The 20,095-nt window shown below is 38.8% G+C and overlaps 1 protein-coding gene across 1 annotated transcript in view; it reads left to right on the plus strand.

Annotated features, from left to right (window-relative positions):
- The window catches only part of CFAP44 (cilia and flagella associated protein 44), a 47,114-nt gene that overhangs the window by 9,201 nt on the left and 17,818 nt on the right, over positions 1–20,095 (plus strand). Inside the window, exons 7-20 of the mRNA XM_072851621.1 lie at positions 695–797; positions 1,120–1,336; positions 2,897–3,011; positions 3,522–3,686; positions 4,925–5,080; positions 5,691–5,738; positions 6,814–6,913; positions 8,815–8,909; positions 11,861–12,070; positions 13,018–13,128; positions 14,827–14,979; positions 16,827–17,045; positions 17,531–17,673; positions 18,575–18,845. Coding sequence (XP_072707722.1) covers positions 695–797; positions 1,120–1,336; positions 2,897–3,011; positions 3,522–3,686; positions 4,925–5,080; positions 5,691–5,738; positions 6,814–6,913; positions 8,815–8,909; positions 11,861–12,070; positions 13,018–13,128; positions 14,827–14,979; positions 16,827–17,045; positions 17,531–17,673; positions 18,575–18,845 — 2,106 coding nt within the window. The remainder of the gene's footprint in view (positions 1–694; positions 798–1,119; positions 1,337–2,896; positions 3,012–3,521; positions 3,687–4,924; positions 5,081–5,690; positions 5,739–6,813; positions 6,914–8,814; positions 8,910–11,860; positions 12,071–13,017; positions 13,129–14,826; positions 14,980–16,826; positions 17,046–17,530; positions 17,674–18,574; positions 18,846–20,095) is intronic.

Below are 20,095 nucleotides of genomic sequence, written 5' to 3' on the forward strand. Positions count from 1 at the left end.
TTTTTTTTGAACACTCATGTCTCCTAGTCACAGCTGATATTAGTATAGTGTTTTGCAGTTAAAATTTAGAAAATCAAGCTCCTAGATAAATGAAGAGAAAAAGTATCTGGTTTCACTGTAGTAAGCTCCTACCAAGAGCTTGGACTCTCAAATGCTTCCTCGGGATTTGAAGCACCTTACGCTGTGAAGGGCTCTGCCATTTCTCAGTTGTATTTCACATGAGCAAAGCTTTCAGAATACCAGCCTCAGACTGTTCAGCTACATTGTAAGCAGCCTTTTCTGAGGAATCATGGTACATCTTTATGTTTTCAGAACAATATTATTCAGGATGGCTTTTCTGCAGCTGTTTGCTGAAGTAGATGGTTGCTGACACAAATGCTGCTCATGGAAAGATCAGCTAGTGGGTTGAGTGAGGTAGGAATAGTAAAAGAATGCATGATAAAGCAAATTATTTCACAGTTTGTCATGGTTCTGCATTATATGTGCAATATACCATTTTGTGTGCATAGTAGCTTCATTCTGATATTGAGCAATAGATTGTCAGTTGTTCAGAATAAATGCACAGAAAAATGCAGCCCAGTATTTATGGCAATATCTTTTGACTAATGAGTGAGTAAATACAATAACTCAATAACTAGCAGGATAGAGACAAAGGTGTCATTACAGCATGCAATGTGACTTTTGCTTTTTCAAGGCACACCCTACTAAGAAGTACTTTGCAGTAGGAGAAAAAGGCAAGAAGCCAAACCTCATCATCTATGATTATCCTTCACTGAGGCCCTACAGAATACTGCAAGGTAGTGTAAAAAGTTCTATTTTCATTTTACACAAATGGGCCAGTGTTTATAGATCCCAGCAGATGGAGTAGTGGGTCACTTTAGAAGTTTAGAAGGAAATACAACCTTTTGGTCCTTCACAGCAAAATAGAAAACACTGGTTTCAAGCTTTTTCATTATTGCATGGGAGGAAACTTTTATTTAGTAGAAATAGCCAACCGAGAGCTATTATCTAGTGAAAAAAATAATTGCAGTGAAAGTTGAGCTCCTTCTAAGTAGATTTTCCTATTGTTTCTTTCTCTCTTCTGTGTGTGTGTGTATTGGGGCTTGTATATTTCTTCAGGTGGAACAGAGGAAGCCTATGTTTTTGGTGATTTCAACAATGCTGGCACTTTGCTGGCCAGTGTTGGGAGCAGCCCTGACTACATGCTGACTATCTGGGACTGGAAACAAGAAAATATTGTGTTGAGGTCAAAAGCTTTTTCACAGGATGTTTACAAGGTCACATTTTCTGCTGATAATGAAGAGCAACTAACTACATCTGGAGCAGGACACATCAGGTAGGTTTACAGATTAGGATTAATACATATCACCTCTAAAGTCATAATATGTAGAAGATGACTAACAGGAGTGTGTCATTAGCAAACATGGACCAATGAGGAATGCTATTTTACCTGGCCATTACAATTACAAAAACGAGAAAGTTCAAGTCCTTCAGCCAGTCAGCCAAGTCTTTTAACAGCTTTGCTGTGCAAAAAGGATGATACTTCATGTTGAATGTCAGTACCACTGGCTCCATTCTTGTAATTTCAACAAGCACCGGGGAGAACTAATAAAAATATTTATATATACATGTCTTCTAGCTGGTAACATAGCATATATGCCTCCTGTGCCTTCTGGGCTTTCTACCTTTGATTTCTTGAACTCATCTGCTGTTTGGGCAGCCATTAGAACTGGTTGCCAAGTCATGGATCAGAAACCCTCTGATACCACCAAAAACCTGCAAAGAAGCCTTACAAAAGATATGCTTCCATACACTCCCTTCTCTGGTAAGTTCATGGATCCTTTTGTAATAAAAAAATAAACCACAACTTTAGGCTCTTTGGGACAGAGATTAGCTTTGTGTTTTGTATTTATCCAGTGTTCAATGTTAATACAGCAGAGACTTAAGATATGCCTCAGATGATATTGTAATAGAAATGATACCTTTAAAATTATAACACATGTAAAGTTTCTTTGAATTTTAACAGAGGAATCAGATCAAAATCTGTGATTTGCTCTATAGTTTGGTTGCAAGGTGGCTCTGAAATAGCAAATGGCTTATTTAGACCCAGAGCAAATGTGGTTTAGAATACATTATTTATGTAAATCTGACAAAACAAAATATCTTATAAACTTTCTTTTGAGCTAAAATACTATAGATAAACTCTGACATAGCTTTTATAACATGATAAACATGACCTTTCACCCAAATGTAGTCTCAAATTCCAATTTCGAACAGCTGTCTTAAATGTAATGTCTCCTGCACACACAGTGAACCATCCCTAATTGCAGTCGATGTTAATTTTTCTGTAATGCAGTAATTTAGAGTTATATTTTACACTGCTAAAAATATAACAATCAAATAGAAATAGCTATGAAGATCTAGGATAAAGCCTTTGGCTCAGTGAGATTTTATAGTCAAGCTCAAGTCCATGGAGGTACTTGTATGAAATTCAGTGAAGACCTTAGTCCCTTGGATTTACAAAGTTGAGCATCATACACTGGAGACAGCATGAGTAAAATAGGTATCCCTAACTACATGTATTGGTTGTAGCTGGAAAGATGTAGCTATGCATTTTACACTTATTAATTTAAAATAGTAGTTTAATCTTCATTCTCCCCATTCCAAATCCTTTTCCTAGCTTTTTCATATGGTAGTATAGGGAAATGTTTGTGTAGTTACAAAGCTTTATCTCATTTTAAAAAGAAAAACCCAAGGTCTCCTGCGAAAAATAATAATAAATGAACAGCCCTTACCTCAGAGGCATCCCTGGTAACATTATTACAATGTCTGAGAGGGACTGAAGAGTGTGCTTAGGAAATCTTGTATCAGAGAGGGCTGTTTTTTCTAAACTCAGATTCTGGAAGATGGCTCTGACATTCACCGGTCTCAAGTTACAAGGAGCTTTGGGCAGGTTTGGAAAAACAGCAGTGACTGACATTATAGGTTATGTGGAGCTGCCTGATGGGAAGGTAAGTAAGAAAAAGTTGAATTGATTTTATGTTCCCTCTCAGGTTTTGATATAAAGTCTACCGAGTAAGTTGGAGAGTTACTATTTGCTTCAAAGTGATTTGAATTAGATCCTCAGTGCACTGCTCTGATAAGCTAATATTGACATTAATTTACCAAAAACCTGGCTTGCTTTTTAATAATTGAAAACTACAGTTAGTATTGTAATTCCCAGACAAAAGATCTCTGTTGGCTTAGAGCTGAGGCTCCTCTAATGGGATACTGAAAACGGTGTAAAGAAATACAAAGACTGTTAGCCCTAATCCTTAATCATTTCAGTGCATGTAAATGATGTCACATTGCTAAAAAGTTGAATCTTCTCACCTTTTACAGCTTCTCTTGCAAATATCTGTACATTGCTATGAATTTAACGCTTGCATTGAAGGAAGCCACAAATGTTAACCAAATTCTCGCCATTATTTCTGCATGGTTAAGTGCAGGTGCTTATGTGCTTCTCTTCATTTGCATTGAAGGTTATCTCAGGGTCTGAGTGGGGCAACTTGCTGCTTTGGGAAGGGGGCCTCATTAAAGTAGAACTCTGTCGAGCTGGACACAAGCCCTGTCACAGTGGCCCTGTCAGCCAGTTAGTTCTGGATGAAGGAGAACTTGTCACTGTTGGAAAAGATGGCTTCATTCGAGTGAGTTTTTCTTCTGCTTTGCCTTTAGGTGTGCAAATTTGTGGTCAGCACGTAAATGTTACGTATTTTCTTTATCAGAGTTTATTTATGGAGGCAATTCTGCAGTGCAGTTGCTTTCTGAGGATGAATTTTTAGAACAAACAGAATAAGAGCACATCTCCACAGTGTAGATGTTTGAATTTGATAGTGTTCACACAGCGTTCTCTGTTTAATAGCAGTAAATAAATCACCTTTTACTCTAATAAATCAAAATATTTTTCAGTGATTCTCTAAAAGCTTTGTTTTTGCCTGCATTCTAGCAAAATTTTTTCCATGTGTAGTTTTGGTTAATCTTTACAATTTTCAGGCCTTTTAATACATTTGGTGTTATTTTGAAGGATAAACTATGGCAATATTTGAAATTAATTTTCTGATTATTTGGATGCTCAGATTATTAATGTTAAAATGACATAGAAATTAACTAGTATCTTAGAGATACATGTGCTGAAATAGAGGAACAATTAAAAGAAAAGACATTGGGCATCCTGAAGTTAACATGTAATTCTATAAATTAAGGTCAAAATGGTTACCTTATCCATACCACTAGTTTCTGATCTCACCTGTCAATTATCAATGATTTTGTAATCTTGTTTGCCTGCTTTTTAAGGGAAAACAAGAAGTGTCTTCTGCTGGTGTGTGAAAGACCCAGTTAATCAACAGAAAGTGGAGGGTTTCAAACACCCTGTGTTTCGTTTCTTTTGTTTTGTTGTTGTGTTTTATAAATTGATATTATCCCCTTAGGAAAATTCGCTTGGTTATAAGGGTGCCAACTGATATCTTCTCCTTATCCCACAGAGCAGAACACGGATGTGTTAGATTTCCCATTCTTTCTTCTGTGCTGCCTATGAGCAATGCTGAGAGCAGGCAGATATCATTTACTTTCTATAGTTCTGAGGCTGCCATGTATAGCTCTGCTAGTGCCAGGGCTGAATTTAAGCTACCGTTGTTTCAGAATTGGACAGAGAACTTTTACATATACTTTGCATTGCACCCAAATATATCAGATAGTAGTTGCTGATTGCCACTGTTCTAGGTTACATTCAAAACAGTGAGGCAGATGTGACAGGTTTCATACTCTACCTGTAGAATCTACACTCCCTTGGTTTCTTATAATTTTGAATTTCCATATTAATTGTGTATGAAAACATAACCTGGCCTTATAAAAACTCATATTTTTTAATGCTTCCAACACCATGAAGGTGTGGAACTTCGAGACAATAGATGCTGCTGATTCTGTGGATGACACAGGGTTACTGGAGGTGGAGCCTATGAATGAACTTCACGTTGGCAGGAATGTCAGTCTGAGTTTCATATCAAAAGTTCTTGACTGTGGACAGCCTGTTTGGTATGCTCAGGTAAGATACACTCAAGTACATACATCTCTGTGGAGAAACACAGAATGAGGGAGGTAATGTTAATTAACAGCAGGAGTCCATTACAAATCAGTACATTTCTTTTTGGTAGAATTCAATCTTCTTCTGTATATATATACATAATCATCTTATTATATATATAATAATCTTTTTTCAAACACTGGAGCAGGCTTCCTAGAGAGATGGTCGATGCCTTGTGCCTGTCACTGTTTAAGAGGCATTTGGACAATGCCCTTAATATGCTTTAACTTTTGGTCAGCTCTGAAGTGGTCAGGGAGTTGGACTAGATGGTTGTTGTAGGTCCCGTCGAACTGAACTATTCTATTCTATATTTTTAGTGTATAGTAACATTTGAGACTCTGGCTTTGGGAGCCGGAACTGCATAAGAATAGGAGAATGTGAAAAGGTATTGTCCAAGTTCTGTTATCCTGGACTGATGGATAGGACTGATAGGACCAACATCGCCACATTCAGTCATTTCAGTTTCATAATGATAATCATAAAGGAATTTTTAAGGAGTCACTGTGGGCAGTTTTATTTCCAAATTGACTCTGAAAATATTCAAGTTACATGTTTTGTTTTTCTTCTTCAGGATACCAATGGAGCAATCTGGAAGCTGGATTTGACTTTTTCAAATATGGTAAGTTTGTTTTCTTTTTCTTTCTTCTGACTTCTTCAATTCCTTTGCAATAACTTCCTTTAACTATACTGCATGCATCTGCAATGAAGTTTGTGTTTTATGAAGCTGCACAGTTGAAAATTTTAGCATTGAAACAGATTTTTTTTTTCTTAGAAATTTATTTTCATAATATTATTGATTATAATGATTGTGCAGGATTATCAAAAGTAATTTGATTTTTTTATTCCTGAAATTCTGGCTGCCAAATTCAAGTTACCTTAAAGGAGTTTTATACTTGTAAACTGGTAATAAAAGTTACACGTATGCAGGAAATTAGTTCAAGGAGTATTGATATATCCTATCTAGATAGGTGTTTGAAACAATCCTTACTGTTGTCTCTAAATGACATAAAGAACTAGGAAAAACAAGGAGAAGATGAAATGCACTTCACATGTTTTACCCTACTGGTTACTAGTGTTATTGCTGGAGATGTTTTTGATGGAGACATAGATGACACAGTTAAAATGAGGGCATTTAATTTTTGCTCCCGAACATATTAAAGTAAATGGGAACAATCCCTTTGAGTGGAATAAAGTTCTGTGGCAACAGGTAAAATTATGTTCCAAGAATTTTATGGTAAATAAAAGATGTACAAAGCATGCTGTAAAAACTAATGTTAAAAATGTATGGCAAAACCTGGAATTCCTTGGATGATGAAATGATTTCCCAGGCAGTGTAAGCCCTAGGCTTGAGAGCATTTTCTTTGCCTTCAGAGCAACAGCTGTTTGTTAAAAATGTTAATTCCAAGCCTGAAACTGCTTAATGAAAGGCATTTCCCTTTATTTTCACATAGAAAATGATGGAATTTTAAATGAACTTAATGTTCCTACACTAATTTTGTTCATGATCTCCCTATGAACATTTAAATAATAAAAAAAAGGGAATTCCATATAGGTACCTCATGCATCCCAAATTTTGTTCACACAAACAGTACCTGTCTAGATTTTTCAGGTTCACTGTAGGTATGGCTGGTAATGCCTTGTAAGTGCAGCTCCAGAACATAGCAGAATTTCTGTTGTTCTGTTTTGCACTGCAGACCCGTGATCCAGAGTGCCTGTATACCTTTCACTCTGGAAGAATTGAAGCCATGAGTGTCTCTCCCACTACATACCTTCTGGCCACCACTGCTCTTGACTGTAAGTATACTATTCCTTTCCTCTCATACCACTGTCATTATTGTTTTTGAAGCACAATGATGCTTGGTTTGGAACTATTCTGTTTGAGCTGAAGTTGTGTATTTGCTCTTGAAAAGTCAAGTCACTTTACAGACAGTTGTTATTCCTGGGATCAGTTCTTTAATAGTTAAGACAAATAATTTATAGTTTTAAATAATGCATTAAGGCTGCTTCATGTGGGATTTTAACGAGAGAAGTTTTTAATGGGAAGCTTTGTAAATACTGTTCGTTCTGAAGGAACAGCTGAAAATATGAGACACTTGGTTTGAATAACAGCACTTGTATTCAAGGCTCTGGATCAATAAGTGTTGGGATCTTTGTTTTGTAAGGGATTACATACATCTCTAGCATTGTGTAAGTCATTGTGAATATTAATATTCGTGGCTTTCTTAGAAAATGCAATAGCTATCATGCTCTCAACAATGTGCTCTCAACACCACCTAAGATGTAATTACAGACATATTTATTTAACTTATACAAATATTGCAATTTAGGCCTCTCACAGTTAGCTTTATCATGCTTTGAAAGAACAACTACTGGCCCAAACATTAACAATGTCACTTACACTTCTCAGAAAATGCCACAAGGTCTTTAACTCAATTCTTGTCAGCAGTACCTTGTAATTTGTCTGTGTTATACAATGTACATGCACTTCTAGCCTGAAGACAAACTCCTACCAGTTGAGCAAATGACACTTAGGATATATGCCAGCTGGAATAGAATTTTATGCAGACCAATATGTGTGTCTACTAATCTGTTAATTTCACCTCTGGTGAAAGTGACTTTTCTTTGGGCAATGTTCCATTTTCATCCATTTAAATGTTTTCCTCCCTAGGCAATTTGAAGTAGTAGCGTATCATCTTTTATGATTATGGCAATGTGCGCTTGCAGCCCAGAAGGCCAACTGTATCCTGGGCTGCATCAAAAGAAGCGTGACCAGCAGGTTGAGGGAGGTGATTCTCCCCCTCTACTCTGCTCTCGTGAGACCCCACCTACTGCATCCAGCTCTGGGGCTCCCAACATAAGAAGGATTTGGACCTGTTGGAGTGAGTCCAGAGGAGGGCCACAAAGATGATCAGAGGGCTGGAGCACCTCTCCTATGAAGGCAGGCTGAGAGATCTGGGGTTGTTCAGCCTGGAGAAGAGAAGGCTGCGGGGAGACCTTATAGCAGCCTTCCAGTACCTAAAGGGGGCCTACAAGAAAGCTGGAGAGGGACTTTTTACAAGGGCATATAGAGATAGGACAAGGGGTAATGACTTTAAACTGAAAGAGGGTAGATTTAGATTAGATATAAGGAAGAAATTCTTCACTCTGAGGGTGGTGAGGCACTGGAACAGGTTGCCCAGCAAAGTTGTGGATGCCCCATCCCTGGAAGCGTTCAAGGCCAGGTTGGATGGGGCTTTGAGCAGCCTAGTCTAGTGGAAGGTGTCCCTGCCCATGGCAGGGGGGTTGGAACTAGATGATCTTTAAGGTGTCTTCCAACCCAAACCATTCTATGATTCTATGATCTTTTCCTATGTTGTCAGTACAGATTTTCCTTACAGTATGCCACATTTCTGTGATTACTTGAAAATTACACATGGTGGTCAGCATGCAACTTCTTATTACAACCCTCAGCTCTGACAATTCTTGGGACCCTGTAAGTTATAGAGTGAAGAAAGCTTGTATTTTGTTCTTGAGCACCATGCTAGCTGTGGTACTCTATAACCATCAGACATGTCTTTCCAGATGGGCGTTTGATGCTCAAAGAGAAAAATTAATAACTTTCTATCCAGCTTTAAATAAATAGACATTTCTCCATAAATCTGAAAATGTAAGTGATGTTGCAAGAAATAAATTCTTACTGTCTCCTTTCCACACAGGGTCAGTGCGTATCTATGATTTCATCAGCAACAGTCAACTGAGTGAAATTAAGTTTAAACAAGGAGGAACAGCACTGACGTGGGCACCTCATGTTGTGAGTTTTTGCTAGTGTGTTAACAAAAATTCATACGGGGTTTATGAGCCTGCCACCATCAAGAAAGTTGCTCAGAATACAAGAACTTAAAGAAGTCACTGTTAGGCCATGCTGGAATTTACTGTAGTAGTATGTATGCATAAGTTTGTGGAGTAGTATGTATGTATAATAGTATGTGTACAGCTTGATTTTAATGTGGATTGTCAGGTATCCTGCTTTGTGTCTTCCTGAGATTATAAAATCAGATCTCAGTGTGCAGTCCCAGGAAGCAGTCTTACTTTATAGACTAACAGCTTCTATTTATCCCACACAGAGTAATTGTCAATTAACATGAGTTAGTTAACACATTTTGAAATGACAGCCCAGACAATCCACAAACATTTGGAGATAAATCATAAAAAACTGTTGCCAGAACTGATCATTTGTGGAGTGTGGAGTCTATCACTTTTAGACATATTTGCTAATTTTAATTAAAATAGTGTCTAGTTATGTTCTTGAGGAAACATAGCAAGCCTGGTGGGTTAATTGTAAGCGAAGTTATGGAGGAGAGTGCTTACTTGAATTTCCAAGGCAAGGGTAACACTGGGACAGTGCTCTTATAACTATAATTCTGGCCATGCAGTCATTCAGAGATGCTGTTAGGTGATGACCTATACATTCAAGAGGTAAACTGATTGCAACAATAAATTGTATAGCATTACAAAACTGACTCGGTTCAGTTTTACAAAAGTTGGTACTAAACACAATCTGAAAAATCAAGGCTATTTAGTCTACCTAGCTGCATTTAAAATCCCATTAGATATTTACACATAGCTTAAGGTGCTCAAATATATTTGAAAATTTGTGCTATTAATCTAAGAAAATTTCATCCAACATACTTTGAAGTATCTGTATACCATAATATCCTCATAGGCAAGCTAGCAACGTACAGGTTAGTAAGTGAACAGTGACATGGATTTAAAACTGCCTAAATGGCTGGGCCACAGGGAATAGTGATCAGCAGCACGAAGTCCAGTTAGAGGCAAGTCTCTAGCAGTGTACCCTAGGCGTCATTACAGGTGCCAATATTCTTCATTAATTACCTGGACACTGGAACAGAGTGCACCCTCAGCAAGTTCGCAGATGATGCAAAACTGAGGGGAGTGGCTGGTACTCTAGAGGGTTGTGCTGCCATTCAGAGGGATCTGGACAGGCTGGAGAATTGGGCTGAGGAGAATCTCATGAAATTCAACAAGGGATAACGTGAAGTCCTGCATCTGGGATGCAGTAACCCCAGGCACCAGTACCGCCTGGGGGCCCACCACCTGGAAAGCAGCTCTACAGAGAAGGATCTTGGGATCCTGGGGGACACCAAGCTGAGCATGAGCCAGCAATGCACCCAAAGAAGTCCAACAGCATCCTGGGCTGTATTAGGAAGGGCGTTACCAGCTGATAGAGGGAGATGATCCTTCATCTTTGCTCAGCACTGGGGAGGCCGCATCTGGAGTGCTGGCTCCCTAGCAGAAGAAACATACAGACTTAATGGAGGGAGTCAAACGCAGAGCCATAAATTTGAGGTCCATGAGTGACTCCCCTTGATCATTTACTGAGCAATGCTATCATACACCTGCTTATTACAGAAGGACTTTTTAAGATAAGACACCATGGGCTGATGTCCCCAGATAACGGGAAGACAGTTACCCCCAGGTCCCTTCTAAACAATACAATTTTTCATACCTAAGATCATACTTTTGCCAGTTGCTCATAGAGCTTATCCATTCACCCTCATCTCTTCACACAGCAATTCTCCTTCTGGTCTTGTTTCTGGTGTGCATTAATATTGACCTGTGCCACGTCTGGAGCTGGCTTAGCTTGTAAATCACTTCAAGACGCTACCATATATGGCTAATATCAGCTAAATCTGCAAGTCCAGCTAGATCCAGCTAAAACATAGGCCTGTTTCTGTTAACTCTTCTCTCACAATTCAAGCCTGTCTACATTATTAGAAATTGTCCTATGAAGACAGGCTGAGAGAGCTGGGGTTGTTCAGCCTGGAGAAGAGAAGGCTGCGGGGAGACCTTATAGCAGCCTTCCAGTACCTAAAGGGGGCCTACAAGAAAGCTGGAGAGGGACTTTTTACAAGGGCATGTAGTGATAGGACAAGGGGTAATGACTTTAAACTGAAAGAGGGTAGATTTAGATTAGATATAAGGAAGAAATTCTTCACTCTGAGGGGGTGAGGCACTGGAACAGGTTGCCCAGCAAAGTTGTGGATGCCCCATCCCTGGAAGCGTTCAAGGCCAGGTTGGATGGGGCTTTGAGCAGCCTAGTCTAGTGGAAGGTGTCCCTGCTCATGGCAGGGGGGTTGGAACTAGATGATCTTTAAGGTGTCTTCCAACCCAAACTGTTCTATGATTCTATGAAATTGGCTTACCTACAGGGCCTATAGTAAAGACTCCATAGCCTCCTCTTTCCATCTCAAGTAGCTGTCCCTGTTGACAACTGTACTTTACATGGAGTCAGCCAGACCCAAGTCTGTGCCCTCACCTCTTCAAAAATCATACCCACATTTGATGCCCAATATTATATTCAGGGTAATATAATAATTCCTTTTTTGAGTTCCAACTCTTCTCCTTAAGAAGAAGCTACTGATATATTTGTATATCAGTATGAATTACCTCTTCCTCAGAGGTTACAACCACACCCTCATTAACATTTCCAGTCTCAATGGCATGTTATCAGTAAAAAAAAAAAAACCAAACCAAAAAATAACCCCCAGTCCCTCCACTCACTTTACAGTAGCGTATTAGAGAGGATAAAAATTGCCCATGTATGAAACATTCTTTGTGCTTTAGCAACACTTCCATGTAACATGAGTTACAGGTTAACACCAGAGCATGTGCCATACAGATTCTTATCCTAAGCTCTCAGATGTACACTGTGATTTTTTTTCTTCATTCTTCTACTCGAAGGTAAATCCTAAAGGAGGTCTAATTGCAGTGGGGTTTGAAGATGGCATTGTCCGCATAATTGAAGTTTATGATCCCAAAGGACTGCCTGTTCTTGCAGGACAGACCAATACAGAGAATGCAGAGATAAATCTGAAACAAGCTTTCAAACCTCATGCTACTGCAGTTACAGCCTTGGCATATGAACGAAATGGAGATGTGCTTGCCACAGGGGTACGTATCACTTCTTTTGGTTATTTTTATTAAGCCACAGATGCAGAGATTATTTAAAGACATAAGGTAAAGTTTGCTTACTGACAACACAGTTATACTTCTGTTATTGCTGTTGATCGCTTCCTGTAGTTCTCTGCAGTGCTGGGGGAAGAGAAGGATCTGTTTGCATTCACATTTGTTTTCTGAAGGAAAGCAACCGTGCAATTCATACGATTAATTTTGTGAATTACTGGACTGTTTAGTGTGAATTCTGTAATCCCCTTTGAAGACGGATTTGGTTCATTTTGGAATTAGTTTAGTAGTATCTTGGAATTAATAAAAGCAAGTCCGTTCGTACGCCACCTTGGCAGCACTCCAGCTGCTACCCAGCACTGCTTGGCCTTACAACAGGATTGACCAGTTGGTTTGTCAGTGTGCCTGCTAGTCTTTGGGATGATTTCCAATGTGGTCTCTCTTTTTAAAAGCTAGCCTTCAGCCATGATCGGGCCATTTGCAGTTATGTGTTCCTTGAGCTGAATTGGCATGCATTTCACTTAATGCAAGATTTAAGCTGCCATACATCATGTTGTGCACCAGTTCTGGATTTTATTGTTATCCAGGGAAATCAGCCTGCGCTGTCTGATGTGAAAAACCAAGCCTGAGCCTGAGCTTTAAAAGAGCTCCTGGGGCAACGGGCAGAAAGCATGTGGCTGGGGATGCCAGGTGAGGCCCATCAGGGCAATTAAGGGCTATAGGTGCACTGAGGGCCCTGGAGCAAGGTGGGCAGGATTTTTATTTCCTCCCTGTAATTATCATGGAAGTCCAATTCTAAGTTCCAAGGCACTTGTAAGTCCCCCTGTTGAGCCACAAAACATTTGAAGTACCTGTTTATGTCATGAAGTACTTACAGTCTTTTGAATTTTTGGTCAGCTTTGATTCAGTCATCTTTTTTTTTTTTTTCTCCCCAGAGTAAAGACAAAACTGTTTTTTTTTTTGCTGTTGAAGATGAATACAAGCCAATAGGGTTCATCTGCCTCCCTGGGCCTGTGCAGGCATTACAGTGGTCTCCACCTTCTCATGTAAGTAATGTATGTTTGTTTTCTTTCCTTCCTGAAAAGAACTTCCAATGAAAACAGATGAAGATCCATGACCCTAGCCATGTTCTCTATAGGCAAGGCAAAAGATGTTTTTTTACTTTGCTCTTCACGCTACTTCAGAATGACAGATAGGTTCTGTGTAGCTGTATCTCTGGTTCAGTCACTTTGGACATATTTTGGACTTTGGATAACAAAGAGCAGAAACATATGCAAACCACAACATTTTGCTCAGCTTTTTGTGTTCCTGCCTTGAAGAAACAAGCCTCTGCCTTAGCTTTTGGAAAGTCTTAGTCTCCTTTGATAAAAGAGTTATTTGAGCATTATTGCCTGTGCCTCTTGCCTGTATTAAAACAGGCTTTTGCGAAGCTTTTGGACCACATTAAGAAAGCTTTTGGGTGCTTCTTGGAATTCACACTCTGTGTTTGAAGTGTGTCAGTGGCATATTCAAATAGATTCTTGCTAGTATTTTAAAAGTTTTATAAGGTTAGAGTAACTTCTGAAATTTTGGTTGGTCCAGTATTCTTATTTAGAAGGGAGATTGTTCGTTATATTTAGACACTGACAAAGTGGCCAGCAAGATACATTATACTGGTGCACAGTGGCAAAGTGTAGCTATTCTTGCTTGTTCATAGGAACTGATAAAAACTGTGTGGGCAAAAGAACACTTGCCGGTATTAACTCTGTCTTGCTGCAGAAATGACAGATCTTGATCTGACAGTTGCATTTTGAGTCCTTTCCTTGACGACAAGGTACTCATACTTACTAAAAAAGCATCCATCATGTCTTTGATAGGTTAGATTCCCTCTGAGTAATTTTGTCTACTAGTATCAGGTCTCCACTGCTAGATGTGAACACTTACTAAACATAGTACAAGCATCTGAGTGTTACACTACCTTTTTTCTCTTTAAAAAAACACCTTGGGGATTAAGTATTATATATTTAATGAACGTATTTGTAAGGCTGAGATTTTATGGACACAAGAACCATATAATTTCTAGTTAAGATTTCCATAGCAAGTCTAATATGCCCCCTTTGCACATTTTTAGTGATGGGTCAGATAAAATAAGCCTCTCTCTAGTCTCCAGACAGCTTATGGTAATTGAAACTAAATACAGACTTGCCTTTTAAAATCTAAAACCACTAAATAATTATTACCCTCACCTCACCTATTCCTCCTAACTTTGCATTTTAAAGGACCTGGCAGGTACCAGCAAAGAAGAAACAAACTCAAAGCTAAATAGCATTTGGCAAGATTCTGAGCCCAGTCTTGAAGGTATAAGGGATTTATTAGTATAGAAACATATGGACTTGCAAACAATTATCAAACCAAAACCTCAGCTCCTAACTTTTGGGTCAGATCCATCCTTTAATTTAACCAAACTCCCAAAATATCATGATGCTGCTTCTAAACTAGACAGTGTCAGAATGATAGCTGTTTTGTATATGGTGAGGACTTCTTCAATTCCTTAGCTTTGCCTAGGATATGTAGTATAAAAGAAGCTCACTGATTTCTGATGTCCATTTAAATGTGTCCATTTGAATAAGAGCACAGTTAGGGTTAATGCCTCCTGGCTGGAGCTTGGCTTTGTGCCTGTGCACCTTCTGACTAACTTTCTCCCATTCCTCTCAATTCCATGTATACATCTGCCCTATACTTGTATTTTTTGTGGTTTTGTACAGGTGAAGAGCATGCTGCTCATCCTTTGTGAGAATGGCTTTGCTCTCCAGGTTCCTGCCCCTGTCCCTGAGGAACAGGATACAGTGTCGACCTATCAAATAAAAAACCTGCCAACACAGTACTTCCATTTTTATAGTATTAAATCGCGAATCAAGGTAAAGAACTCTCCTGCGGAGGAATTTCATGTTCTTCATGTGCCAGAGGACAAAACAACCCGAAAAGGTTTCTAGTCCCTGTATTGCATCATAGGATTTTTGCTATGCTTCTTGAAGGGGCAGGCCAGGTAGAGTCCATTTGTGGCTGAGTTTCAACATTTGAAATTACAAGTTGCTGTTTGTTTATTCAAATAGAACATACATCACACTGAAAGCATGATGTGCATTTTGATTAGAATTAGAAGATAGCATCAGTGAAAGGGAAAGGTAGTATAGTTCATTAGTTGTCAAACTATTTTCATCTTGGTAATTTTCAGAAAAAGTATTTTTCTTGTGGTTGATGTTAGTGCTGTAGGAAATTCCTCTGAACAGTCATAAAACACCCGTGTGGTCACTTTGAGGTAAACATGAAACATCTTTTTTTTTTCAGCAGGTATATACTTCTGATTTTTGTTTAATGTTGTAATAACTTTAAAGGGGTGGTTTTTATTTCTGAATGGGAACTAGCATTTTAGAATATGTGCAGGGCCAAAGGAAAAGAGTTATGCCAGCTCTCAGCCATAGTTAATTTTGTGAAATTAAAAAACAAGCTGGTGTTAGGCTAAGGAGCAGAGCTCCAGTGAGCAGGCTCTCAGTCCCATGTTCAATCCACCACAATCCAAAAGCCTCTGTGGTTCTATTCTTAACCTGTGATTTCTCTGCTTTCTCTGTTAACTGTTTCTGTCTTCTGAGTGGTGCATTACTGAATGTCAGGCAAAGCCTCATTTCTTGTTATAACTAGGAGGAAGTCAGCATTAAGGAGAAAGATTTCTTGGTGGTTTTCTCACAGAAAGAGCCGCAAGAATGATCACAAAACTAGTATATGTATGTAAGGAAAGACTGAAAGAATGTGTATGGAGTTTTTTGGGGTTTTTTTTTTTTTTTAGTCAAAAGAAAAGAATATTGTTGGGAGACACTATAAATCTTTAAAAATAGAAAATGTTTCTACGGAGAGAAAGGATATTAATTGTTCTCTTTTTCCTCTGGGAAAAGATCAATAATTAATAAATGAGGATGTTTTAGATAAGGTGTAAGGAAAGATTTCTAACAGTAAGGGTGGTGAAGCACTGAAATAGTTTGCATAGGCTGTAGAGTCCCCATAGCAGAAGATTTTTAAAGGGTAGGTCAGACAAACATCAGCCAATAATATTTAAGGTTTAGCTGATTCTGCTTTTGGGCAAAAGAATGCTCTTTTGAGATCCTTTCCAGGCCTTTCTCTAAGATTTGCTAATATCTTCTTAGGAAGATCCTGTTTTAGAGACTGTTTGATATTTGTTTATGCTAAAGTAGGCTTGAATAGAAAGGGGGGTTTAAACGTTTTATAAATTTGCAAATATCTTCCCTTCATTGTTCAGAAGAAGTAAAGTCCATTACAGCTTCTCTCTTTTACTCTACATCAATGATGCGCTAGAACTTGGGAATTTGAGTTCAGCTTTCCAGTGTTTTTCTTTCTCCTGGGCAGGCAGAGGACAGAGCTTAGGAGTTCTGCAGAAGTGGTATGCTAATAGTAGTTAATATTGGGAATAATCTCTGAGGAAATGCTGAAATCTGATTCTCATGCAGAATGGTTTCTGTTTCAAAGGACCATGAGTTAAAATACTTCAGAGAAGGGAAATGGGGGCATTCCACTGGAGACTCCCATGAAGTCTGGTTGATCTCTGCTTAGTTGATAGAAGAGAGATTTATCTAGATATTCTGTATATATAATGCTAGGACCACCTTGGATTTCATTTATAGGACTCCTTCAGTCAGTAATGCATGGAGTGCCTTGGTTTCATGTCTCTGTGTTTCTCTGCTTGTTGTAATAGCTGGAAGAGGAGATTGCACTCAGAGAGAAAAAAAAGCAGGAGAAGGAGAAAGCAAAGCTTGAATGGATAAAGCACCAACAGGAGATGGGAAAGGAGATAGAAGAAGAACCTGAAGAGGAACCCGAAGAAGAGCCATTGCCACCTCTCTACATACCAGAGGAGCCCAGTCCCATCCTCTGTGGGTTTTATTCAGCACCAGGAAAATTTTGGCTTTCCTTGGTAAATCAATTTTTATTTCAGGTCAATGGGACTGCAAGATGTGGCAACCTTCCCTTCACATCTGGGTGCCTTAGAAAACTGATTATCTGAAACCTGCTGTCTCTAGGACATTGAACTCCCTTCATAGTTGCTAGTTTCAGTGGTCTTTGTGAAGTAAACCAGTAGTGTCACTCCAGTTCAGATTATTCAGTAAATTTCCAATAGGTATGCTTCTTGGTGATGCCTGAATGGGCACAAAGACTGAGCTGTTCCCTCACAAGCAGAAGGTAGAATCTTAACATATTGGTAGGATGGCTTGTAATGCCAGTGATCATGATAGATTTTTCTCTGTGGGTAAATAGGATCTCTAGATGTTTGGAAGTAACATTTTCTAACCTATCGTAGATCCTTAAGAAAGGAAGAGTTATTCTGAAAATTGCATTTACCTGGTCAGCTGCTTCAGTGTTCTTTTGTCACCCTTTCTTTATGGTCATTCTCTTCTTCAGGGTGGGTATGACTCAGGGTTCCTCTATCATTGTGAATTCTCAAATGATCACCAAGATGACCCTGAAAACAGGAAAGATGAACCCTTTGAAGTTGTTCCTGTTGAGGACACCGACAACAATCCCATCCACCAAATCTCCTTCTGGTAAACATTGTAGTGTAACAGACAGCTTTGTGATAAAGCTTGATGAAATTGAACTTGGAAGGGAGGAGGGACTGTTTTGTCCCTTTTTAATTGTGGCTCAACTCTAATATGCAGGAACTCTCTCTGGTTTTCCTGGCACTGAGTTTCACTTAAAATTCCTAATGGGCACAGTTGGGCACTGTATCTGACAGAATAATTTAAAAAGCCCTTCAAAGATGAAAATGTCTGATTTCTAATTAAGTATGGATTAGGACTCAAACATCCTAGATTGTAGAACTCCAGGAGAACCATTAGAAGTGTCTGCAAATTGTGATCACCAGAACAGCAGTTCTTTTTTTATAGTTAGCAAAGAGAGGACACAGTTAGCCCTCGAGGAGAACATGGTGGGATCAGTCCATCCCTCTTGTGCAAAGAATACAGGCTTCTCAGAACATTCTGTGAACTGTATGAATGAAAAGGGTGAACTATTTTCAGACTCCCAGTATTAGGTTCCCTGTAAGGCTAGGCATGTTCTGCATCTAAGGAGGCAGATTTAGTTCAGGCTTTAATCTACAGCTGGCTGCATTCACCACCATCAGTACTAGATGAAGAACAGGGAAGGAAAACTGTTTTTCTAGCTCTGAACTTGGTGTCTGCTACCCTGCCCACCTCAGGGCTGAGACCAGTTCCATGATACCCAGCAAGTGCTGGAACATTCCTGAGCAGCCAGTTAGCTGGAAAAAAGTTTGTAGTAGCATCACACATACTTTAAATGGTCCAAATACTTTGCTCCCAGCTTACAAACTTCGGAAAGCTACATTTATTAAGCTAGATTAGCTCTTTTCAAGTATCATGTTTTGAGCTGTGGCCTTACTTATTACAAGTTGCCTGCTATTACTGTTTCTCGTTGCTTATTTGACAGTACCAGCAGACTACTGATGTTCTGTGGGATGCAGAATGGCGCACTGCGTGTTTATCCTCTCCAGGATAAAGACCTCTCAGTGAATACCCTGAAGGAATACTGGTCCTTCAATGTACATGACAATGATTATGGCCAGATCCAGGGTATCTGTTCTAGTTATGATGATAGATTTCTGATTACCTGTGGTGGAGATGGAAACATTTTTACTTTCAACATCTTGTCTCCAGAGGATGTTCACAAAGAGCTAAAAGCCAAAATCCCCTCTCCTAGGGTAAGTCGCTACCCTCTTTCACTGAATTAGGCCTATTTACTATGAAACTACTGCAGATGGGCAAAATGCAGTTCAATTATTTGGCATCATAGAACTTTCAAAGCAAAAGCTGAGGTTTCGCAAACAATTTGGAAGAAGAGCTCTTGCAAAACATTCCCTAATAAGCAGGCACTATGGCTGCATTGTTCCTACTCAATGTTTTGAGTTTTTCTCCAAATAAGCATAGTATGTGTTGTTCGTGTGTAATATCCCACTGGTCTTTTCCCACTCAAAGGTGTGATCATGCACATTCCTAGAATGAAAGAACCACAGGGATTTGTCATACTTAATACTTGTATTGGATTTAATTCCAGTAAAGTATGATTCTGCTCTGGATGGGGATTCTAGAAATAATTTTGGAGAATGCCAAATGTATAGTTTCTCAGTGTATCTAGTATCATTCATGTACAATTCACAAGATGGATTTTTTAGATTTGCAAAATAGCACAGCATCATGCTGATCCTGTTGCTCTTTCACTCTTGGACAGCATTAGCAGTTACCATTTTACAGGTGTCCTGTAATCACTGTAGAGGTCATCACCTTTATCATGTTTGAACAGATGACACTGGAACTCAGTAACAGTTCTACTGATAATACACAAGAAGAGAGAGGTGTCACCTCCCCCACTGAAAATGTTCAGACTTTATTGAATTTTTAAAAAATCTCTTGAGTGCCTGAATTAAGTATAACTTGAAAGAAGCAGTGACACCTGTTGAGTAAAGAAGTGCTATCACGCACAATGACTTTTCGAGTAGATGTACATTCAGTACAGTTTAAAAATCTTGAAAGTGTCAACATAAAACAAATTCAACTTTTAAATATTTTTAATATTAGTTGGTAACTACATTTTGAAAGATGCTTGATAAGGGAGGCAGAGAGGAAATTGTGATTTTGGTCATTTAGTTAAATTGTTGATGACTAGTTGGAATTCTTTACCAGTATCACAAGAATATATAGCACTGAGAATAGACTAAAAATTATTTTCTTAAACTAAGTGAATGATTGGAACCTGTGAAATCAGAGCCTAGCTAGCTCCAGTATTACAAGTAGTGATTAATAGACAATTATAAAGCATATATACAGTTTTATCATTTTGAGTATGTAAGTAGCTCTATATAAAGATCTTTATGGTCAATTTCTATTGTTCAGGCTAGCAACATTGCTTAATGACCATCCTAATAGAGTTTTTCCCTATTAAAGTATATCTTCA

This window comes from Ciconia boyciana, chromosome 1 (assembly GCF_034638445.1).
Source record: "Ciconia boyciana chromosome 1, ASM3463844v1, whole genome shotgun sequence".
Lineage (NCBI taxonomy): Eukaryota > Metazoa > Chordata > Aves > Ciconiiformes > Ciconiidae > Ciconia > Ciconia boyciana.